General features: G+C 37.3%; 2 protein-coding genes and 1 long non-coding RNA gene across 3 annotated transcripts; 2 read left to right on the top strand and 1 right to left on the bottom strand.

Moving 5' to 3' along the window:
• The first annotated feature begins 7728 nt into the window (after window positions 1–7728).
• LOC124645916 lies at window positions 7729–11118 on the top strand. Its single transcript, XR_006986286.1, has 3 exons — window positions 7729–7861; window positions 7968–8037; window positions 11054–11118. It is a non-coding gene; the product is annotated as an uncharacterized LOC124645916 (long non-coding RNA).
• Window positions 11119–13453: 2335 nt separating this feature from the next.
• LOC124645914 lies at window positions 13454–15285 on the top strand. The gene is made up of 3 exons (XM_047185893.1): window positions 13454–14375; window positions 14539–14738; window positions 15088–15285. Exons 1-3 carry the CDS (start codon window positions 14265–14267, stop codon window positions 15197–15199), a joined length of 423 nt encoding a protein of 140 aa, XP_047041849.1. The 5' UTR covers window positions 13454–14264; the 3' UTR covers window positions 15200–15285.
• Window positions 15286–15501: 216 nt separating this feature from the next.
• LOC124645905 (dnaJ homolog subfamily C member 7) lies at window positions 15502–20777 on the bottom strand. Its single transcript, XM_047185882.1, has 8 exons — window positions 20590–20777; window positions 19837–20087; window positions 18963–19161; window positions 18417–18555; window positions 18224–18341; window positions 17653–18070; window positions 16986–17164; window positions 15502–16660 (listed from the first exon to the last, which is right to left on the bottom strand). Exons 1-8 carry the CDS (start codon window positions 20655–20657, stop codon window positions 16548–16550), a joined length of 1485 nt encoding a protein of 494 aa, XP_047041838.1. The 5' UTR covers window positions 20658–20777; the 3' UTR covers window positions 15502–16547.
• Window positions 20778–22589: the final 1812 nt, after the last annotated feature.

Here is a 22589-nt window from a genome sequence, read left to right as displayed (position 1 = left end):
CGTCTGTTGACATTTCGTTGATGTATTGTGACATGTAATCATCCTCATTGATGTTAATTGCAGAAGTGTCGCTCGTATTTTGCCTACATTTTTCATTACTCAAAAAGTTTATATCTAAGTGAATTCAAAATCATGTAATATATCAAAAAAATTATTTATATCTAATTGAATGCAAAATCATGTAATATATTAAAACCAGGAACTTATTTTTAGGGTTTTTAATATTAATTACGATGTTTTTTTTCTTAAGAGGGCTATCACAAATTTTCGCGAATTTAATTATTTTTTCTTGAAAGTAAGAACATACCATGACAAAGTGAAGTCTGTTTTCATTGATATTTTACCTACTGCTAGTTTTATGGCACATCTGTTTCTGCACGATTTTCTTAATCCATAATTCAAGATGGCGGGCGGGAACAAATTAATGCATATTTGTAAAATTGAATTGTAAATGAAAAGTATGATATACAAGCGTTGTAATAGCATGAACAGCGTGTAATTTTACTAACTTGACTCTCGAATAGTTTATATGTGTAAATTTGTACCTTGATATGTATTTTCTATTTTATAATTGTAGTTTCATAGACATCCATCTGACGCAGGTGTCAAAATCGCTCTGATTTGCCATTTTGGGCACTGCATAGTCTGCAGTGCAGTTCAGTGTGGTAAGCTTTTTGTTCGGAACGTTCTATCTAGTACGTAGTACATATATATCGATGGCAGGACATGATAGACATAAATATATGATAGGATAGAGAGAGAGTTCAATTAAGTGATTCTTAGGCCGTATACAGAAAGAAAGCTGGAAGAAGCTGGAAACTAATAAGCGCTTGACAGTGCTGGTAACCCGAGCATGAAAATATATGAACACGCGTCGATAAGCGCTGACCAGCGCCGACAAAAGCTGGAAACTTATAACCGCTCATCGGCACGTGTCCATATATTTTCCTGCGCGGGTTACCAGCGCTGTCAAGCGCCAATAAGCGCTTCTAAGTTTTCAGCTTCTTCCAAGCTTTCTTTCTGTATAGGGCCTTAGCGCCAAATAATTGCTCAGTTTCTTATTTTTCGTGCACAATGTTATTATAAGTCTAGGGGTCGCCTTAGAAATTGAGCTTTGTTGACAGACTATTTTTAGTGCACGATATTTTCATTAAAATATTGTACAATGCTAAAAATTTTGTGCAATAATATTCGCTCAATCGCGTGACATTGCATAAGTTAATTGATCGTTGGAGGAGCGCCTTAAAATGCGTCCCCATCAATAGGGGCTCGGGCTATCTGTCAGCAGCGTCTCGCAAACTGTCTTTCTCACGACCGAGAGTACACAAAGGAGAGATTCGATGCGAATAAAGAGCGCACATCTTGTATAACATATATGTTCGTTTACTAAGGCCCAAAGTTTTAAAAGATTAAGTTTCAAAGATTTCTTTTTTAAAGAAAAAACTAAAGTTTATTTCGTCTGTAAACATAGGCCCAAGTTGTGCAAGTGTGTGTGCATCGTGCATTCAAGAAATATCTATATCTAGCGTGCTGTATGTTTAAGGCTATTTGTTTATCAGTACAAAATATGGAATGAGTAGAATCCTAGCTCTTGGCCCTTATGCCTCATGCTACGTTCACAAGCGCGCCGCGCAGCCCGGCGGGCTGCCTGGCGGGCTGCGCGGCGCGCAACCCGTCGCGGGCAGGCGGACATTCAAGCTGTTCACACGCGCGCCGTCGTGTCAGTCAGTGCAAGAATGGCGAGCAGCGAGGATCTTGGTGTTGTTGCCGTCATAGCCTTTGACTTAACTTATTTTTATTGGAAAAAGAATCAAAATGATGAACGACGTTAACCATTCCGCCATGTTGTAATCTCCGATCGAAGCGACTTTCTTAGAACGTTGAATCGTCGCGAAAGCGCAGGAGAGACTGACTGCCCGCGCGCGTGTAAACAGTCGCCGGGCGCCCGCACATTCATCCTTTGAACTTTGCCAAAAAACCGACACTCGACCGATTCGCGTCATTTACGGGCACGGGCGCGTTCACGGGCTCGGGCGTACCGTTTACACGCTCGTGAACGTGACTGTGCCCGTTGAATGTCGATTTGAACGCGCGCGTGTGAACGTACCATCAGATTAGCATTTTGTGTGCACTATGCTTTATATATTCTTTTCCAACATTTTTTTTACTATGGTAACATTAACACACTCTGTCAACTGCCTAGCAACTTTGGGCAAGGAAAAAAGCGCGGGAAACCTGAACTTTGGCGGACGTGTTTTCTTTTGCTCAAGTTGAAAAATAATTTTTATATTGGATTAGATTAAGTTTTTGTATATATTCTATCGTAATATCGTAGTTTAGTTATAGTGTTAGTGTTAATTCTGTTTGGTAAGTTTTTTATTTAGTTTTTTCTCTAATGAAATGGAACCTCCGGATGACCCCGGAGGAACATTGCCGCCCGAAGTTGGGCATTATGTAACAGTTTCGAACAACGACACCGGAGTAGATACTGATGGCTCCGCCGTCAGTACTACTAATACAAAGAGGAAGAGGGTATCCTCACGCAGCCTTTGCAAACAATGCAATAAAAAGAGGCGCAAAAATGGCGCGAAAACTCAGTCCGACTGCAGTTGTGGCGTGGTGGACATGGAAACTGATCCTTTAAATAGCGCGTCTGTTGTTAGTTCTCATGTTAATAAACCAAATGAATCTCCACAAAAACCGGTTTCGGTAGCCAGATTGGTATACAATTCTTCCGATGCGGCACCATTTCTTGTACATATACAGAGAGAGCAAACTGCTCCCAACGATAATAGCTACTTAAACCCAATTTCATTTGGCAGGTTTTTAAGGAGGAATTCTTTTAAAGGTATAGTAAACGGTAGTTTAAAAAAAATTGGTCGCAATCGTCTGGTTGTTTCCTTTACTACATACTTAGACGCCAACTCTTTTATTACCAATAGCTTATTAGAAAAAGAACATTTCAAAGCTTTCATTCCAACTTTCTCGGTGACCCGCATGGGCGTCGTTAGAGGCGTTCCCATGGAGTGGTCCGATGATGATGTCCTCGAAAATATTTCAGTCCCAATTGGTTGTGGAAAAATTTTAAAATTGAGGAGGATTAAACGAAAGACTGTTGTAGATGGCAAATCCGAGTTTAAAAACACTGAAACTGTTATATTAACTTTTGATGGCCAAGTTTTACCAAAGCGGGTCTATATGTGCTACACTTCTTTAGCTGTTGACCTTTACATTTACCCTACTATTCAGTGCTATAATTGTTGTAGATATGGGCACGTTAAAAGTCAGTGTAGATCTACCCCTAGATGCTACAAATGTGGTCAAGGTCACTCTGGGGATGGGTGCACCATCTCTGAGGATAATTTGCATTGCTGTCTCTGCAAAGGTTTCCATGAGGCCACTAGCAGGAAATGTTTAGAATATGAGAGGCAGAAAAACATAAAAGAATCTATGGCCAAATCCTGCATATCATATGCTGAAGCCTCAAAACTTCACCCCACAATTTCCAAAATTTCTTATGCTGATGCTTTGCTTTCCTCTCCCACAGTTTCAAGCAATATAAATGCTTCTGTTCCTCAGGATTACTCTCCAACAAAAAATAAAACATCTTATAAAAAAACTGTATTTATTAAGCCTCGTTCCCCCCCTCAGTTTTCAAAAGGTTATGATCAGCAATTCCATCAAGAACTCGCTAGGGGTCTGCCTCAACCAAAAGATGGTTGTGCTCTCATCCCCAGAGATGATCTATCATCAGCCTCAGTAAATGAGTTAATCATAGCACTAATTAAATCTTTAACCCAGACTCAACACCTCTCACCGACCATCGCTGCCACTGTAATTAATGCAGTTTCTGAAAAGAATATTCATAATGGAACACAAAGCCAAGGCAATACAATGGAATTGTCGAAGCGCAATTAATAAAAAATCTGATATAATACATCTTGTCAATAATTTAAAACCTATAGTTATTGCCCTACAAGAGACATGGCTTAAACCAGGGTCTGTGTTTAAGATCCCTGGGTACGCCTGTCTTAGGGAAGACCGTTCTGATGGGTATGGCGGTGTAGCCTTACTCATCAGACATCATCATTCATTTTCACTTTTCTCACTCCCATCTCATAATAATTCATTCTCCATAATTGCAGCTGTTGTAGATAGTATATGTTTCGTTTCTGTATATATTCCTCGTCCTTCTTCTTCAATCTTTAACGAACTTGTAAATATTTTATCTCTTCTACCCAAACCATTTATAGTTTTAGGGGATTTTAATTGTCAACATGAAGTATGGGGTAGTGCTACAACAAATAGTTATGGTAGTACTTTATTAGATATGTTAGATAATATTAATCTTTGTATTTTAAACACTGGGTCGCCTACTCGACGCACATCTCCAAATGAAGGTGCCAGTGCACCTGATCTGTCACTATGCACTAATAAACTAGCCTCGCATTTGAGTTGGGAAGTTATGCCTTCTACTTATGGTAGTGATCATTTTCCCATAGTTTTAAAATTTCCATCCAGCCAAAAATCTTATTCCAGTCGCCCTCCGCGGTTGAAGTATAAACTAACCGATATAAACTGGCATACGTATAGGGAACACTTGGATAAAATCGTTTCTAGCCTTCCTGAAATTCAAAGTGGGAATGAACAGGCTTGTGCTGATGCTTTATCAGATGCCATGATAAAAACTGCTGATAATCTTTTCCCTCATAAAAATCCACTAAACAAAATCCCAATGCCACCATGGTGGGATAGGGATTGCACAGATGCTATACACAAAAGAAAGCAGTGTGAACTGTTCTACTTTGAAAATTCTACCGAAGAAAATTTTGACATTTTATGTGAAGTAATTTCAGACACCAAAAAGTTATTAAAAAAAAAGAAGTTTGAGGGCTGGAGATCATTTTGTCTTTCCATATCACCAAATGTTAAACCTTCTGTTGTTTGGCGCAACATAAGAAGATTCAGATCAGCTTTTTCTGAACCGGTTATTGCATGTCTTCCACCTCAATTAAGAAATAGTTTTTTAGATAAATTGGCTCCCCCATACGTCTCAGATAATACATCTGCGTATCATATCCCTTTCACATTATCAGATCCTCCCTGCGTACTCGATAATCCATTTACTTTAGAAGAGCTAAAAGGTGTTTTGTACCAAATCAAAGACTCTGCACCGGGTGCAGATGGTATACCCTACTCTTTTCTGGCTAATATGAGCGATTTATCTCTTTTATATTACCTTAAATTAATTAATCAAATTGTGATTTCTGGTAAGGTTCCCATTTCTTGGAAATCGCAAGATATCCTTCCAATTTTGAAACCCAACAAAAGTCCTTCTGACTGCTCATCTTATCGACCAATAGCTTTGTCATCTGTAATGTTAAAGGTCTCGGAACATTTAGCCAAAAATAGATTAGAATGGTTTATAGAAAGTAAGAAAATATTAAGCGAAAGTCAATTTGGTTTTAGGCGTGGTAAAAGTACCCTAGACAGTCTAAGTATCTTTATCACTGACATTAGATTAGCATTTTCTTCCAATCACTCCATAGTTTCAGCTTTTCTGGATATCACTTCGGCTTACGATAACGTTGTAATTTCTATGTTAAAATATAAACTTCTGCAGTTAAATGTGCCTATAATGCTTGTAAATTTCATTATAAATATATTATCTGAGAGGTATATAAAACTTACTCACGAGGATTCTTGTGAATCTAGAGTCGTGTGGAGAGGTCTCCCTCAAGGTTCAGTTCTTAGTCCTTTACTTTATGACATTTATACTTACGATCTTGAATCTTCTCTAAATAATGAAGTGAAAGTGCTCCAATATGCTGATGATCTTCTGTTGTATTGCCCAAATAACTCTGTTACAACGGCCTGTGATTCATTGTCATCGGGTCTCACTCTTTTAAAGAAATGGATGGATAACAATGGTCTTGAGCTGTCTACCGCAAAAAGTACTGTTGTACTTTTTTCTAGGATGCGTCTTCCTCCTCCTGTGTATGTATATTATGATAATGTTCCTATTCCTGTTAAATCATCAGTTAAGTTTTTAGGTCTGATATTAGATAGCAAACTTTCTGGAGTTCCACACTGCGAATATATAGCAGCGAGGTGTGAACAAAGAATAAATATATTAAGATGTTTGTCTGGAGTGTGGTGGGGGGCCCATCCATTCTCACTAAAATTAATTTATAATGCAATAGTTAGAAGTGTATTAGACTATGGTACATTCTTACTAGAACCTGGTAATTTAGCTGCTTTTAAAAGATTGGACGCTATTCAGTCAAAGGCTTTACGAATTGTAACCGGAGCTATGAAGTCAAGCCCAATTAATGCCTTACAGGTCGAAACGGTTGATCCTCCTCTATCCCTTCGACGTCAATATCTTTCTGACAAGTTTTTGTTCCGTGCCTTACAATTTTCCAATCACCCTTTACGCGCAAAACTTGAGTCTCTTTTAGAGGAAACCAACTCTTCTCACTATTGGTCTCACAAATCACCTCCCTGTCTTGTTGTTAGCTATAAAAAGTACCTTGCTTTGCAAGCTCCAACTTATAAATCAATAACATTTCCTCTTTTTTGCAATTCTTACGAATCATTAGTGTTTACTCCGAATGTTATTTTAAATTTAGGCATTAATAAAAATGATAATTGTATAAAAGAGTTATTCAACTTTTCAAAGAGCATACACTGGGACAATTGGCATCATATTTACACGGACGCATCTAAACACTCTTCTTTTGGTAATGTCGGAGTTGGCGTTTTTCACTCCCAATATAATATAGTACAAAAAGTTAAGCTTCCTCCTGAGTCTTCAGTGTTTACTGGAGAATGCTTTGGTCTCCTCAAGGCCTTAGAGTACGTCCGCTTAATGAAATTGGGTAGGACAGTAATATTTACTGACGCATTAAGTGCATTGCAAGCAATTAAAAAATATCCTTTTAAATCTAAACCAGTATTTCCGATTATTTTAATCATTAGAAGCCTGTTATATCAATGTATTCAATTAGGTTTTCAAGTTTCCTTCGTGTGGATTCCGGGTCATTGCAACATCACAGGAAATGTGAAAGCTGATCATCTGGCTGGCGAAGCGGTAGAATGTGGTGATTTATTTCCATATATAAATTTTGCTCATGACTTGGCTAGTCTACCAAAGAATTTTCTTTGGGATGACTGGAGTAAGTCATGGGCAAATAGCAGTATCAATAAAGGTAGCTATTACGCTCGTATCCAATCATGCATTCCAAAAAAACCGTGGTTCGCTAAACTAAATTTTAATAAAGCTGCTACCAGTTGCCTAATTCGTATGAGAATAGGTCATAATTGTTCCAAGCTTCACCTCGCCCGACTGCAGATCGTTGATAGTGCCCTTTGCGAATGTGGTGAGATTGGCGATTTAAACCACATGTTTTTTTCCTGTCCTCTTCTCGATCACGAACCTTTTCTATCAAGTCTTTTATCCTATAAGATTCCTTTTCCTACCTCTATCCCTGTCTTGCTAGCAACTAATGATCCCAATATATATATGTATTTAGTAGCTTTTATCTCTCTGAATAACATACGTATTTAAAGTGTTTAATATCCTGTAGTTTTCGAATAATCCTATCCAATACCTATCCAAATTCCGTTACCTAAATTTTATTTCATTCCTACCAAGTTTCCCCGTTTTCGTCGGTGGCAATGCGCATACAGCGACTAGCCAACTTAAAAAAAAAAAAAAAAACTTTGGGCAAGTCCTTCTTTTCATTCAACGGAGTCTCGGACACAGACCTAAATCTGCATCGTGAAATTTACTTTTAATCACGAACTCCTTTTGAAGGAGGGAAGTTAAAACTTTTCCCTTTTAACCATGAGAGCTAAGGTATATAACTATTTAAGTTTTTAAATTCGTCCTAATAAGTTATTTCAACAATTCACAATCTCCGGCTAAACCGCGTTTTGATTTGTGGTGTGTTTAATTGTTTCAGTGGCGTAAGAAGCGCATGCGAAGGCTAAAGCGCAAAAGGAGGAAGATGCGTGCGAGGTCCAAATAATCTGGTAAGTAAATTTACTCAAATACTTAGTCTTGAAACTTGAAACGATCTCCTGCCGGCATTCCCCTTGGGAATTTGTGCTAACGCATTTTTTTATAAACATGCCTTCGATCTTTAGTTTGTAATACTAAAGCTCTTGACTGTAAACGCACTGACATAATAACTAGAACTATTGTTCTTAGTGCTTTATAGATAAAGCTTGTAAAGTCGTTTTAGGTAGTAGTCCCAAGTCCTTATCAAAATGTTGATTGAGGAAACTGGTGAGGAAAAAAGAGTCTTCAATTTTGGGGTTATGAACTGTTAAAAACCATGTGCCAGAACTTAAATCCTTAGTTGACATGTTATTATAACAAGTAAAGGTACAAGTTAGCAGCCGACCGCAGGCGACAACTGCAGACGACATGTCGTCGCTTCATTCAACTACGGAGGGAATTTCATAGAAATACATAGAAACCAGTAGTGTCGTTGCGACACGTCGTCTGCAGTTGTCGGCTGCGAACTCGTACCTTAAATTGGTAGAAACACATGTTAGTAACTAAACACCTGTGAACTTGAATAGGCCCCTTGATATTTATAGTTTTCAAGAGGGCTAATGTGACTTTCATTTTATAAAACGGATCTATACCTAGTATCTATCGTATAAGAATCACGATTTTGCTTTAGAATTTATTCTACCTACAAGTTCAACCCATGTTTTTACTATGATGCATGTGTTGTATTACTAATTTATTAAGCCTTTATTGCCAACATAAATGTGTACAATAAATGTGTACAATTCACTATTAAGTTTTAGCATGCAACTAGATGTATTTACATTGTAAGTATTTATTTCCTAATCCTATTACTATTCTTAATTTCTCCTTTCTGGTTTGGTGTCAGCGTGTCCTTGTGACACATAGGCCTCCTCCAGCTCTTTCCATTTTACTCTTGTGTAAGTTAATCTATGCCATAGTGTACCTGCATTCTTTCTTATGTCATCAGACCAACGTTTTCTTTGCCTTCCTCGTTTCCTTTTTGTTTGAAATCTAGGATTCCATTCGGTAATATCTTTTGTCCATTTATTCCTACTCTCTCTCATCATGTGGCCTGCCCATCTCCACTTAAGTTTTTTAGTTTTGACTACAACATCTTCTAGTCTCGTGATTTGTCTTAGATCTATAGCTCTCTTTCTGTCCTTTATGGTGTAGCCCAGCATACTCCTCTCCATAGCTCTCTGGCACGTGGTCAGTTTTTGGTTTTGTTTCTGTGTGTTGGCCCAGGTCTGGCAACCATAAGTGAGGATGGGTAATATGCATGTGTTGTATACTTTCCTTTTCATTGCAGTAGTATATTGTTTACTTTTTAGCACTTCCTTGAGAGACCAGAACCGTTTCCAGGCATTGGCTACCCGCCTTTCTATTTCTGCATCCATATGGTTGTTGAAAGCAATAAGTTGGCCGAGATATATATAGGAATTTACATATTCTATTTCTTCCTGATCTATAAAGATACTTCTTTGTGATCTATTTGTTATTATTTTAGTTTTTGTTTTGTTCATTATTAGGCCCACCTTTTTGCTCTCATTTGCCAAATCTTGGAGCATGTTGTTAAGGCACTCTGCATTATCTGATATAAGTATAATATCGTCCGCGAATCTCAAATGATTCAAACGTGTTCCATTTATGTTAATCCCTAAGTTATCCCATTCCATCTTCCTGATGACTTCTTCCAACACGGCGGAGAAAAGTTTTGGAGAGAGTGGATCTCCCTGCCTCACTCCTCTGTGTATGGAGAATATTTCTCCTTCTGTTTCCAATTTTATTCGTGCTTTGCTGTTTGCATATACATTTTTTATTAACCTTATATATTTGCTTTCTATTCCTTGGTTTTTCAGGGCTTCCCAAATGAAATGATGTTCTAGGCAGTCGAATGCTTTCATATAGTCCACAAACGCCATGTATACCGGATAATTATATTCCTGACATTTTTCAATAGTATTACTAATTGAATGTTCTTAATTCCTAGACTGTAATTTGACATGACTTCCTTCTTTCTTTGGTTCAACATAATGCCTTCCATACACGCTATGGTCTACCGGAGAGGTCCACCCTGCCCAGGTACGCCTGCAGACCGGAGCGTGTGTAGGAATAAACCTGTGCAGTTTTTTGAACCTGCAGGCGACCTGTACTGTAGCGTGTATGGCCAGTATAAGCATGTTGAATCAAAGAAAGGAGGAAGTTGTGAGCAAGCACTCATTATGTGCAGCCACTAGAATTCAGTACATTTTCACAAAAAAAAAAAAAAACATTTTCTTTACACATCACCCGTGTGTTAACAAAATTTATTTTCTTTTTTGCTCAAATAACAGAACCTCTTGTTCAGGAAAACAATTAAATGCAAGTACTGTAAAATAGATTGCAAATAGGTACTGTGGTACAAGGATCTTCAATCTTCTACAACACATTATGGACTTTTTACTCCAGTTTATTCCTTCAGGTTTATCGATAGAAGACTCAATAAAATTATAAAAATTACATTATTATAACTAAAATGTATTGATGTAAATAAAACCTTGAAGTACTATGCAAGCACACTTTTGTGAAGTTCATTGAACTTTAAACTATTGTGCAGCCAAGTTGGTTGCCAAATTATTTCAGATTTACTTAAGTCTGATATTGATATCAGATTTTACTTATGTGTATCAGTGTATAGTATTCATAATGTTTTGATTGTCTGGATTAATTTGTTACCAGAATGGCTAATTGTATTTTATTGTATAATAACACATGTCTGATGTGACCCCTCCGAGGCAGTCGTTATCTTATTATAAGACAAACGTAAAGAATTGGAGGGAATAGAACCATGCTTACTCCACCCTGTGATACAATATTGTATTAACTGGACTATAATAAAGCAAACAAAATAATACTTATCAACTAAATTAAATACTGGGCTGTGACATGCACTGTTGCTGTTGTTATAACACCACCTAGCGTTGAAAAACTAAATTACATTCCTAATATTTTATTCTATTGTTGCAGGTACGCAAGTGGATGTTAGGGTCATCTAATGCTGCTAGTGTATCAAATAAAAGCTAAAAAAATCACCTCCATTTTTCATTTTATACCTAATAATTCCTATTCACGGCAGAACCATTACTTCATAGTAGCGAGACCGCGACATCCCGTAAATTCCAAGAGAGCTTGTACGAGATTTACAAAGAACAAAATCAATTTTATCGAATGTGCAGGATGAACCACCTATAACTAGCGTTGTCAGGTTTTTATCAGGTTCGCCTGTCGGCCTCTGACGTGAAATTATAATCACGACTGCTACTGGGTAGAATTCGGGGGCGCCGGCTCGTGCCCTTCCAGGCACTGGTAGTCGAGGGTGTGTGCTGTGCGTTCGCGCAGCGGAATGTTGTTGAATTTAAAGATTTTAATTATGCAGATAATTAGTGTAAGACGTCCTATAATTGTGTATGGTAAATAAAAATTTGTGTATGCAGCCATTGTGGAGAAATTCACCAAAAACAGATTCCGCTGGGCGAACGCCCCAAACTGAATGCGGGACTTAACCTTTCGTGAAAAGGGTTTCACGAAAGGTTAAGTCCCGCATTCAGTTTTCGGAAAGTTGGCCGCCTTAGAGTAACGTTACGCCATCCAGACCTTTTTCTTTCTAATGGGAATATTTAAATAAATACCTATAAAATTAGTTGTCTAGATAAAGTAAATGTGCCATATTTTGTATTTGTTCTTTCTTCGGTTGCGAAGTTATTCGAGATTTTGCTGGGGTAACGTTTTTGGATTCGCTAGATCTTTGAAATGGTTAAGCGGATTCTTATCATATTTTGTACATGACTTCCTAGGACTTAGTTTAAATTTGTTCGGCAATAATAAAACCAAAATAATGCATATCTTATGCTACGTTCAGACGCGCGCCGCGCAGCCCGGCGGGCTGCCTGGCGGGCAGCGCGGCGTGCAGCCCGTCGCGGGCAGGCGGACATTCAAGCTGTTCACACGCGCGCCGTCGTGTCAGTCAGTGCAAGAATGGCGAGCAGCGAGGATCTCGGTGTTGTTGCTGTCATAGCCTTTGGCCTAACTTATTTTTATTGGAAAAATAATCAAAATGATGAACGACGTTAACAATTCCGCCATGTTGTAATCTCCGATCGTAGCGACTTTCTTAGAACGTTTAATCGTCACGAAAGCGCAGGAGAGACTGACTGCCCGCGCGCGTGTAAACAGTCGCCGGGCGCCCGCACATTCATCCTTTGAACTTTGCCAAAAAACCGACACTCGCCCGGTTCGTGGCATTCACGGGCACGGGCGCGTTCACGGGCTCGGGCGTACCGTTTACACGCTCGTGAACGTGACTGTGCCCGTTGAATGTCGATTTGAACGCGCGCGTGTGAACGTACCATTAAAGGTTATTTCATTAAATGAAAAAACATGTCAATTGGTCCCAGCACTCTCAATAAGAAGACTAAAGACTTACTTTAAACGTTATTTTAAAGCTTGTAACTGCCTTCAAATGTACCTATGTGGAAGTTTCATAAGTATCCTGTAAGTATTTAACAAGTTATGATGATATTCAGGTGTGCGTTACCCTGGCCAGATGTTGTCGAAAATGGTCATTTTATAGATAATTAGTTGTGCGGCTTCTGTAATTGTTGTGCACATTTTTAAAGTCATGTAGGTACAAAATTTGATAAGAATCCGCTTAACCATTTCAAAGATCTAGCAAAACCGAAAACGTTACCCCAGCAAAATCTCGAATAACTTCGCAACCGAAGAAAGAACAAATACAAAATATGGCACAACATTTACAACTAATTTTATAGGTAATATTTAAATATTCCCATTAGAAAGAAAAGGTCTGGCTGGCGTAAAGGTGTCTACACACCAAAGCCGCTGATGCCGGCGGCACAGCCCGGCGGCCCAACCCGCCGGCCGTATTTTGTACAATCATGCCGCCGGCTTTCATAGAGTATTTGACAATTACTAGAACACCACATGCCGCGGCAGTCGTGCCGCCGGGTCAGCGGCTTTGGTGTGTAGACCCCTTTACGTTACGCCAGCAGGAAATGTTTTTGTGAAATAATTAAAAAACTATAAGCGCAACAATTACAGAAGCCGCACAACTAATCCAAACTAATATTATAAATGCGAAAGTAACTCTGTCTGTCTGTCTTTTCTTCACGCCTAAACTACTGAACCGATTTGTGTGAAATTTGGTACAGACATAGTTTGAAACTTGAGAAAGGACATAGGATAGTTTTTATTACAAAAAAATAATAAAATTATTCCAGACATATAGCGCTATCTATTGGTCAAATCAAAAATCTGCTGGTAGTCACTATTCCACGCGAACGAAGTTGCGGACAAAAGCTAGTTATCTATAAGATTCAAATGACCATTTTCGAAAACATCTGGCCTGGGTAACGTACACGATAACTTCTGTCCGGGGTAAAGTACAGCCCTATTTTACTCTGTTTTTCAAATCGGTTTAGTAGTTTTTTCGTACCCTCCAATAAGGCCTAGGGGTAGGTACAAACAGAACAATCAAAACCAGATCAATCTGATTCATGGTCATAATCTGAAAAACGTTTTTCTATGAGAGCTACTTAAATTACTAAGGAGAACAATTTGCTATTGAAAAGCAAAAGGCGTCAATTAAATTTTTTAAATAAAATTCAGCTTTACCTACTTGTTCTAAAGTTAGTAGATATAAACAAAAAACTATCCCGAATAACTATAAAAAGCGACGGATTTGGACATGTTGATGAGTGATGCTTCTCGAAACCACGTTCCCAAGATTTAATTGTTGTAACTTTTCCCATCGGTAGCTATATTCCGCTTATTTGTACACGAGTACCTACCTAGATAAGTTAGTTCTATTTTTGGCATGAATTTGTATGTAGGGATCTACTACCTACGTAATCTTTATCTTGTGCCTCATCATCCTCCCCGATTTTATTTGTGGGTCGGCGAAGCAGGTTTTCTCCTACTATACTCTTCTATCCACCCGCGCCGTTATCTCACAAGTAAAATTCTTTCTATCATTGAATCCATTTCGAATTTCTCAATTTTTATTCTGTGCCTCATTCAGAAATTTATCAAAAGTTGCAAATTCTTTTTTCAAATTATCTCAATAAATTTGATAGACATGATTCATTGTCATATTTTGATGTTTAACTCAAATAAATGATTTTTATTTCGTATACACATGGACACATAAATCTACACCACAATGGGCCGAATGAGCGGAATTAAATGGGAAAAAGCCACACAATGTCGACCTGTTCATAACATAATTTCTTCAGATTTCCCTAGATACAACCCTCAACCGTGGAAGTTCATGGTAAGTGGCAATTTCTTGCAGCAGAATAGTGTGCTATCCATCTACCCACTGCAGGTAATTTCTTGCAGCAGAATAGTGTATCTATCTACACCCACTGTAGGTAATTTCTACCCAACAGAAGAGAAAACTTTCGGATATTTTATTTTAATCTTTGTTTCCACAGGAAGGTAGAACTCGTATTGAATTCTTACTCTCATATGAATACCAGAGGATGTGGATGGAAGAAATTGAAGGTTGGAAAAAGCGAATGTATCCTGAAAACACTACGGTCAACGTTGATATTGTGAAGCGTTATGTTTTGACTTTCAAAACAGATCATCAACCTCCGAAGCCAGAAAAAAAGAAACCATTTAAAATGAAAAAGTAAATACACATTTTGTTAAATAGGTACAACAATATGATAGAAAAACCCAGGCAAGTGCGAGTCGGACTCGCGCTCATTGGGTTCCTTACCATCACAAACGTATCTAAAAACAAGCAAACAATTACGTTGTTTGTTTGTACAAGAGCCTTCGAAAATGTTTATTTTATTCAAATTTCCAGTAATGGTTGTTATAGCTGCAACAGAAGTACACCGTCTGTAAAATTTCAAATTTCACGGTTCATGAGATGCCTGGTAACGGACAGACAGATAGCGAAAACGCACACAGCTCACACTGCTTTCACTCATTGGTACCGATTGTTAATAACAATGACTTCTTTTTGATTCCAGATATGAAGGAATAAAAAGCAAAACTGAAACTAAACGTCCCTCAGATGATAAAGCAATGAGGGAACAAGATTCTGCCAATGAAAAAAGAAATGTCAAGACGGAAGCAAACTAAAGTAACCAATTTGAGTATTGTATTTAACAATTCTGTAGACCATAGTCGTAAATTGATTGCAATATAAAAACAATACTTCTTAACAATCAGCCTTTTATTTTATATACCTAAGTCAGGTTTTTTGAATTTTTGGTTTTCATAGAAAAATGCCGGATGAAACAAGCGCGGGACCTTTATTTGTATATCTTACACCACCGCCCCCGGCATCTAGGTTCTCACCTTCTATAACATATTTGTATCACACACTATAAAATATTCGCATCATTATTATTCAAAGGGTTAACAAAATAAAAATGAAAGTATCCAGTTAGGAATCATTTATTTCCATGCAATAAGTAATTGAGTTCCATTCATGTATAACATTAAAACTACTGTGAAAGTTCTTGATTTAAAACTATTTATTTTTGAAACTTGATCAGTTATAAGCTAGGTATAACTAGATTATTTAATTCTACTTGATGATTGAACACAATACCCAATCTTAAACAAGGGATTAAACAAAATACATTCTTAGTTTACATTTTCACGCATTATTTTCTTTGTTATATACAGATAGAGTAAATATGTTCAGATTACTTTCATTTTGCAAACAGCAACTTGAAATTCTTGTATCTACTTACACATACATAAAATATAACAATCATGTATTTCCGACTCAAAGAAGATGAAAGAGAATGGACTCTGTTCTGCTCATCCAGGACACAACATTAAAATTCGAATTAAAATAAATCAGCTATCAATTCTATTGTTTGGCAGGGTATTTTTAACCTGATAAATGTTTTAGTTATTATACATTTTTTGAAAGATTTTCGTATTTTTCCTTTCATTTATTGAACAACCTTCGGGCAGACAGGGGCATTACATTAAAAATCCCGAGGTAGTTAGTTATTTTCTAGTTTTATTATTAAATTACATAAAGCATGTTCACACAACTAGGCTTGTGGGGCTAACAATCAAAAAATCACTTAACCAAATCAGTCATTATTATAATAATTAGGTACTATATAGAGTTCTGAACGCAACACCATTAATGTACAATTGTTACAAGTTCAATGTGCCCGACAACATACTTGTTCACAGTTTGTCGTGATATTGTATGGCAGTCACATAAGTATTTAAACAGAGCACTCCTTTTATCTGTTCATATAAAGGAAAAAATAAAACCAAATTTTTTGCCAAAAATCAATCACTCTTTCAGAAACATTTACATTTTTAATGTGGAATGATGTATATGTGTTCAGCTAGAACTATACTTTTTTAATTCTATAAAGTACACATACAAATTTATTAATTTATGCATAACATTTGTTGATTGTCAAAATTGTTTTATGAAACGGAAATAACGAAATTAACCAAATTGAAAGCTGAAAGCAGTTCCCGGGAACCCACCGCCTGAATGAAAATCGAAATGCTGGCCACCGCGGTTGAAGAAAGTCTGGTATACGACGTTAGGGTCAATATCTGAAATATAAACAAATAAACCTCTAGAATTTGACTATAATAATAACATAAAAAACTAAATTATTGGGTAGATAACAGTAGCTTCACAAACTCACACTTATTGTGCCAACCAAGTGGCTTCTAAGAGATATGGGATTATCTTTTCGAGAACTGTAGTTGATGACGTTCCGAAACTAAACTCCGTGCATGCGCCCATACCCTTTTCCCCTAATCCCGCTACACGCTGATTACTAAAATTGATTTCTACGCGCCACTTCCGCAACTAGCGCAATATTACGTGACGACAAAAACTACGAGTAGGACTATACACAGGTTGAGCACGTACCTGCCATGCCGGAGCCGTCGTCGTCGAGGTCCTGGCCGTGGTCGTAGCGCGCGCGCTTCTTGGGGTCGCTGAGCACGCCGTAGGCCTCGCCCACCTCCTTGAAGCGCCGCTCCTGCTCGCGCCGCTCCGTGTCCGGCGCGCCCGCGTGGCGGTCCGGGTGGTGCACCAGGGCACGCTTCCTGAAATCACATTATTTAACTTTTATAAATACTGATAGGTATACCTACTCATTTAAGTTACAGCCTTTCAGTTGCAGTTCCAATGCTGGGCACAGGCCTCCTCTCACATGGAGAGGGATTGAGCCATACTTATTATATTAGTAAAATACATATATTCTCATTTAGCCGCGAGGGTTCTTTGATCATATTGATAGACAGGGCTTAGCGCGGTCGTGGATGAGTTGATCATCTATGTATGTTATAGCCACGGAGGAAGGAAAGATAAGCGGAGATGAAATAAAGCAGGTAGGTCAGTCAGGAGCCTTTTTCCAGGTCAGAGACATACGGTGGGCGTGTAGCGTTGAGATGTGTTAATTACCGACACATCTCTCGAAGATTAGATTCACAAAAAATAGGCGGGTTCCAAAAAGGTGCATAGGGTGAAGCCAGTGACATTCCTCGTCTCCCGAAAACCCGTATTTTGTCGACGCTACCAGTCAGTAACTTACCTGTAAGCTTTTTTGATTTCATCTTCAGATGCACTCTTATCAATGCCAAGTATTTTGTAGTAATCTTTGCGTTTCGATTTCTTAAGAGCTATTTTCGCTTCATGCAACAGTTGCTTGTTTTCCTTGCTCTTATCAATCTTATACAGTTTTTCGTAATCTTTGACAGCCTCTTCAAATTCGCCGAGTTCAGTGTAACATTTAGCACGTCGAAGGAGAGCTTTCACGTAGTTTTCGTCTAATTCAAGGGCAGCTGTGCAAGCCTCAGCAGCTTCTTTAATCTGGTTCAGTTTAGCACAAACTGTGGCTTTGTTGAAGTACAGCTTGGCATTGACAATTTTATTGTTTTTGTCAATAGTCAAAGCTTCATTATACAGGCTCAAAGCTTGCTGCCATCTGCCCATTTTGAATGCCTCATTACCTGTAATGACCATGAAACAAACAGTTAAATCAAGTCGATTTGCATTGTTTGATTATTTATGAGAGTGTAATGAAGTCATGGAAATCGAAATTATGTGACTTCTATACTACTATTACAGGATTGTCTTGTAATTTATAAAAGTGTAAGATTTACCTTCCTCTTTCTTTTGCTTGAGCAGTTTCGCCTTTTTGTAAGTTTCCATAGCCTTCTTATGATCTGGAGCAAGTCTTAAAACTTGTTGGAAATGCTTGAATGCTTGTTCATCTTTATCCTAAAAAAATGTGTTTTTATTAGTTATTGATATAAACTATATTTTATTTCATACTTGTAAAGAAATGTTTGTTACCTCGAAATAAAGGCAGAGTCCGCGCACGTAAATAGCCTCAGTATCAAAACTGTCGAATCTTAACGAATCGTTTGCAATTTCTTGAGCCTCTTGACAGCGCCCAAGCATTGCTAAACATTCTGCTTTTGTGAGCTTCGCCCTGGAAAGAATAAACAGTATTACATTAGTGAAATGCTTCAGAAAAAAAAGAATTGAAACAAGTGCAATAATTGCAACCATTATACACCAAAAACAGTTCAGACAGACAAGCATATTTAATTAACAGTGTACTTAACTCAGCATGTGAAATAAGTGCACCTCTTAATCTAATGTAATATGAACATTTGAGCTGCACTTACTATGAAACATAATGTTTATATTGTACTAGCGACCCGCCCTAGCTTAGCACCGGATTTCCCCACTATTAAATGGATGTTATTATACATACAAACCTTCCTCTTAACTATTAAAACGCTTCAAAATCCGTTGCGTAGTTTAGAAGATTAAAGCGTACGAAGGGACATAAAAAGTGTGTTTGTTTTATACTATGTAGTGATGTGGACTCACTTAGTGCAAGAGGGACTGTAGTCCAGACAGCGGTCCATGCAGAAGACCACGCGACGGTAGTCGTTGGCCTCCATGGCGCGCTGAGCGTCCTCGTGCAGCTTGCGCAGCGTCTCCAGCGCGCGCCGCTCGCTGGACGCGCACTCGGCGCCGCCCAGCTCGATGGCTCGCCGGACCGCCTGCTCGCCGCCCGACAGGTCTCCTGATAACATACATTGAAGGGTTATTTAATTCTTTAATTGCTCAAACTGATGAGAATAAGGGAACTTTCGTCTTCTCTTGTTTTTTGGATATAAGTTTCAATTATGGTTGAAACTAAGAGCAAAGTGTAACAGTTAAGTTTTGGCTGCTAAATTAGTTTCACTGAGGGATTAATAAGTAATTACTATAAATGAGATAAATGCAAAAATTAGCTCAACTTGAACTCAACTTATACTGAATAAATATTGAAACAGATGTTTACTTGTTACAAATTTAAATACCTTACAATGCTTGACATATGTACAAGGCTAGACCGCAACATTAACATGCGAACATGATTAATTCTCTTATCTTCATTTCCCACATACAAACCAATAAATATGTTAGGTTCCCCGCAAGACTGATAAGTACTTGATTAAATCAATGAGCCAACATGATGTTAGTATAAACACTATTCAGTACTTACACAATGATGTAATTTTAAAAACAATTAGTACAAATCTATCCATCATATTGCGGTCATATTAGTATGCAGCTACTAATAGTTTAGCACTGAATATTTAACCTTAGCATATAAGACAGTCAGCATTATGGTTTTGAGCTATTGCTATCATGTTTTCCTTGTTTTTTTATGTGTCAAATTATAAATTTGAGGTCATAAACAGAAAATAATTACCCAATGCGATGCAACATTTGGCCATGCGGATATAACCCTTTGTAAATGTAGAATCCAGAGTGACTGCTTTCACAGCATCATCGAGGGCTTTCTTGTACATGCCCAGCATCATGTAGCATGCAGACCTGTTGCCGTAGTATGCTGCATTCTCCGGGCACAGTTGTATAGCTTCATCGTACATAGCCAGGGCTCCCTTGTAATTTTTGAATTTGTACAAATGATTACCACTTTCCTTCTTTTCTTCAGCCACCCTAAAACAGTTGCAGGAAGACTTTTAAGGCTTGGACCAAAATATCTAAACAAAACAATAAAGGCAGGCCATCATTCACTGCAATTCAATGCAATCACTATTGTTATCTTTGCAGAAAAGTGCATGACACATTCACAGCTGATTGATGCTGAATCAGTCTTAAATGAAAATTGACATGAACATTCAAGCCTTAGCAATGCTTGGATGAAAGTCAGAAGTTGCGACAGTTATTTATGTTGCTAGTAATGCGTCAGAAATGCAAAATATATGGCTTTGATATCATATGCATATCCATGCATCCCACACACATGATCAGGCTATTGTACCCTATGTAGGTCATGTCAATGCAACCCCTTTATTACGAATTGGTTTAATTGTTAATGTAGAAAGCAAAGAAATATGCTTCATACTTCAAAAATACTAAGAAATATGTTCAAAAAAACATGAAGGACTTTGGCATATTTTCACATTTATAAGACTCGTATACATTAATATATAATTACCTTTCGGGACTCTTCGGAACTAAATTATCGATTGTTAAATCCAAGTCCACTACATCTGAGTCTGCCATTTTATATGTTTTGTAATTTTTCAAGTAAAATCCAATTATTCAAGAATTTTAGCCCTCTTTATTTTGACGACGAATCCACAAAAGAACTGCACAAGGTTGCCAGGCTTTAATCCCGATAACACTCCTAGCCAGAGCACAGTGTGGTAAGATTGAAAATATGTATTTCCCCTTTCTTCCATCAAAAACGTTTATCAGACTGACCAAAGAGTAAAATAATAATTGAGACTAACTATGACTGTGCTGTTTGCCTAATGCACTATATAATATCTCTGCTCTCTCAAAGTTGCGTCTGTCCGATAATCTGCATCTAGCTTCTGCTTCAAATATGTACTTGTAATTCACTGTTGTCAGTCGTGTCCAGGCCAATTCCTGTAAGTCTGTGGGTGGCCTTGTTAGGAATTTATAGTCTATGACATTTAAAAAATGTAGGGTTGTTAGTCTATGAAAAAAGAATGACTGTGGTGTGAATTGTCATGATGTAAAAACTAGTGAGAACAATGTTATAATTCCTAACAAAATGTGATTGTATTTCTTTAACTATTAATAAAGGCTTTCAAGAATACCAGAAGTTTGAATACCTACAATAGGTTATGGGCCCAGAACGCCCGAGAAGAAAAAATTAAAAACCGGGATTGGGTAATGAAAAACCCAACATAAAAAACAAGTGAAAAAAAAAACTAAAAAACAGTAATAACAAGGAAGAAAATAAAAAATGGTGAAAAACTAAAAAATGGAAAAACCTGAGATAATACAGATAGAAAAATTAAAAGATGCGGAAACATTTTTATTGTGGAAATTTGAATTCAATATACACTTAAAAGCGGCAAATCTTGCAAAAACAATTGCACAAACAAAAGAAGATGACAAGAAAAGTGACTTCAGTATCAAAGATGCTCAGGTGCAAAGAATTATCATAAGCAGTATTGATAAGAAACTAAAAGGTCACATAATTAATTGTAACAGTGCACGTGAAATGTACGTAAAATTATGTGAAATATTCGAAGGTTCTGAGCAAAGAAACAAAGATGCATTATTACAAGAGTTTTTCACATATAAGAAACAAGAGAGTCAATCGCTTTCCCAATTAATAAGTGAAATAGAAAATTTACAATTTCGTATAAGTCAGCTAGGAACAAAAATAGATGATGAAATGGTCATATCCAAAATACTAAGCTGTTTACCAAATAATTTAAACTATTTTATAACTTCTTGGGAATGCATGGCAGACGATAAGAAAACCCTTCAAAATTTAACAAACAGACTTCTGGCTGAAGAAAATCGAATGTTGAAAGCAAAAGAAAGTGACAAGCAGCTAGCATTTCAAGCTACATCTTCATCTACATCAAAGAAAAAGTTTAATGCAATAAAATGTTTCAAATGTAACAAAACAGGGCACATGAAGAAAGACTGTAGAGCCTGTAGTATCTGCAAAAGGGACAACCATGAAGATAAAGACTGTAAGTTTAAAAATAAACAGTGCTCAATCTGTAAAAAAATTAATCACAGAGAAGAAAATTGTTTTTTCAAAAATAAGAATAAGAATGAGAATGAAGAAAAAAGTAACAAAAGAATAGAAAAGGCATTTTTTACAAATGGTGAAATTCAAGAACCAAAACTGAAAGAATTTGTTGTAGACTCTGGGTGTACTGCACACATGACCAAAAATGTAGACATACTAAAATTTTTTGAATGCAAACCATCATCTGTTTTGACTGCAAATGAAGAAACAATAGAGGTGAAAGGGACTGGTAAAGTCATTGGAAAAAAATGTACTCTTAATAATACCCTGCTTGTTCCTGACTTATCACAAAATTTATTATCGGTTAATGCAGTTACAAACAATCAAGGAGTGGTTATATTTACCAAAGATAATGTAAAAATATATAAGGAGTCAGAATTAATATTAACAGGAAAAAAAGAAAACGGTTTATA

The sequence above is a fragment of the Helicoverpa zea genome, chromosome 3, assembly GCF_022581195.2.
Source record: "Helicoverpa zea isolate HzStark_Cry1AcR chromosome 3, ilHelZeax1.1, whole genome shotgun sequence".
In the NCBI taxonomy this organism is placed as follows: Eukaryota; Metazoa; Arthropoda; class Insecta; order Lepidoptera; family Noctuidae; genus Helicoverpa; species Helicoverpa zea.
The sequence above is the reverse complement of the archived record's forward strand: the minus strand, read 5'-3'. Positions and strand labels throughout refer to the sequence as shown.

Coding starts and splice junctions, on each gene's coding strand:
- LOC124645914 (XM_047185893.1), top strand. CDS start 14,265: ATGGGCCGAATGAGCGGAATTAAATGGGAAAAAGCCACACAATGTCGA. Junction 14,376..14,538: donor CTCAACCGTGGAAGTTCATG/GTAAGTGGCAAT, acceptor TTGTTTCCACAG/GAAGGTAGAACTCGTATTGA. Junction 14,739..15,087: donor AAACCATTTAAAATGAAAAA/GTAAATACACAT, acceptor TTTTGATTCCAG/ATATGAAGGAATAAAAAGCA.
- LOC124645905 (XM_047185882.1), bottom strand. CDS start 20,657: ATGGCAGACTCAGATGTAGTGGACTTGGATTTAACAATCGATAATTTA. Junction 19,162..19,836: donor CAAATGTTGCATCGCATTGG/GTAATTATTTTC, acceptor GTATGTTATCAG/GAGACCTGTCGGGCGGCGAG. Junction 17,165..17,652: donor GAAATCAAAAAAGCTTACAG/GTAAGTTACTGA, acceptor ATGTGATTTCAG/GAAGCGTGCCCTGGTGCACC.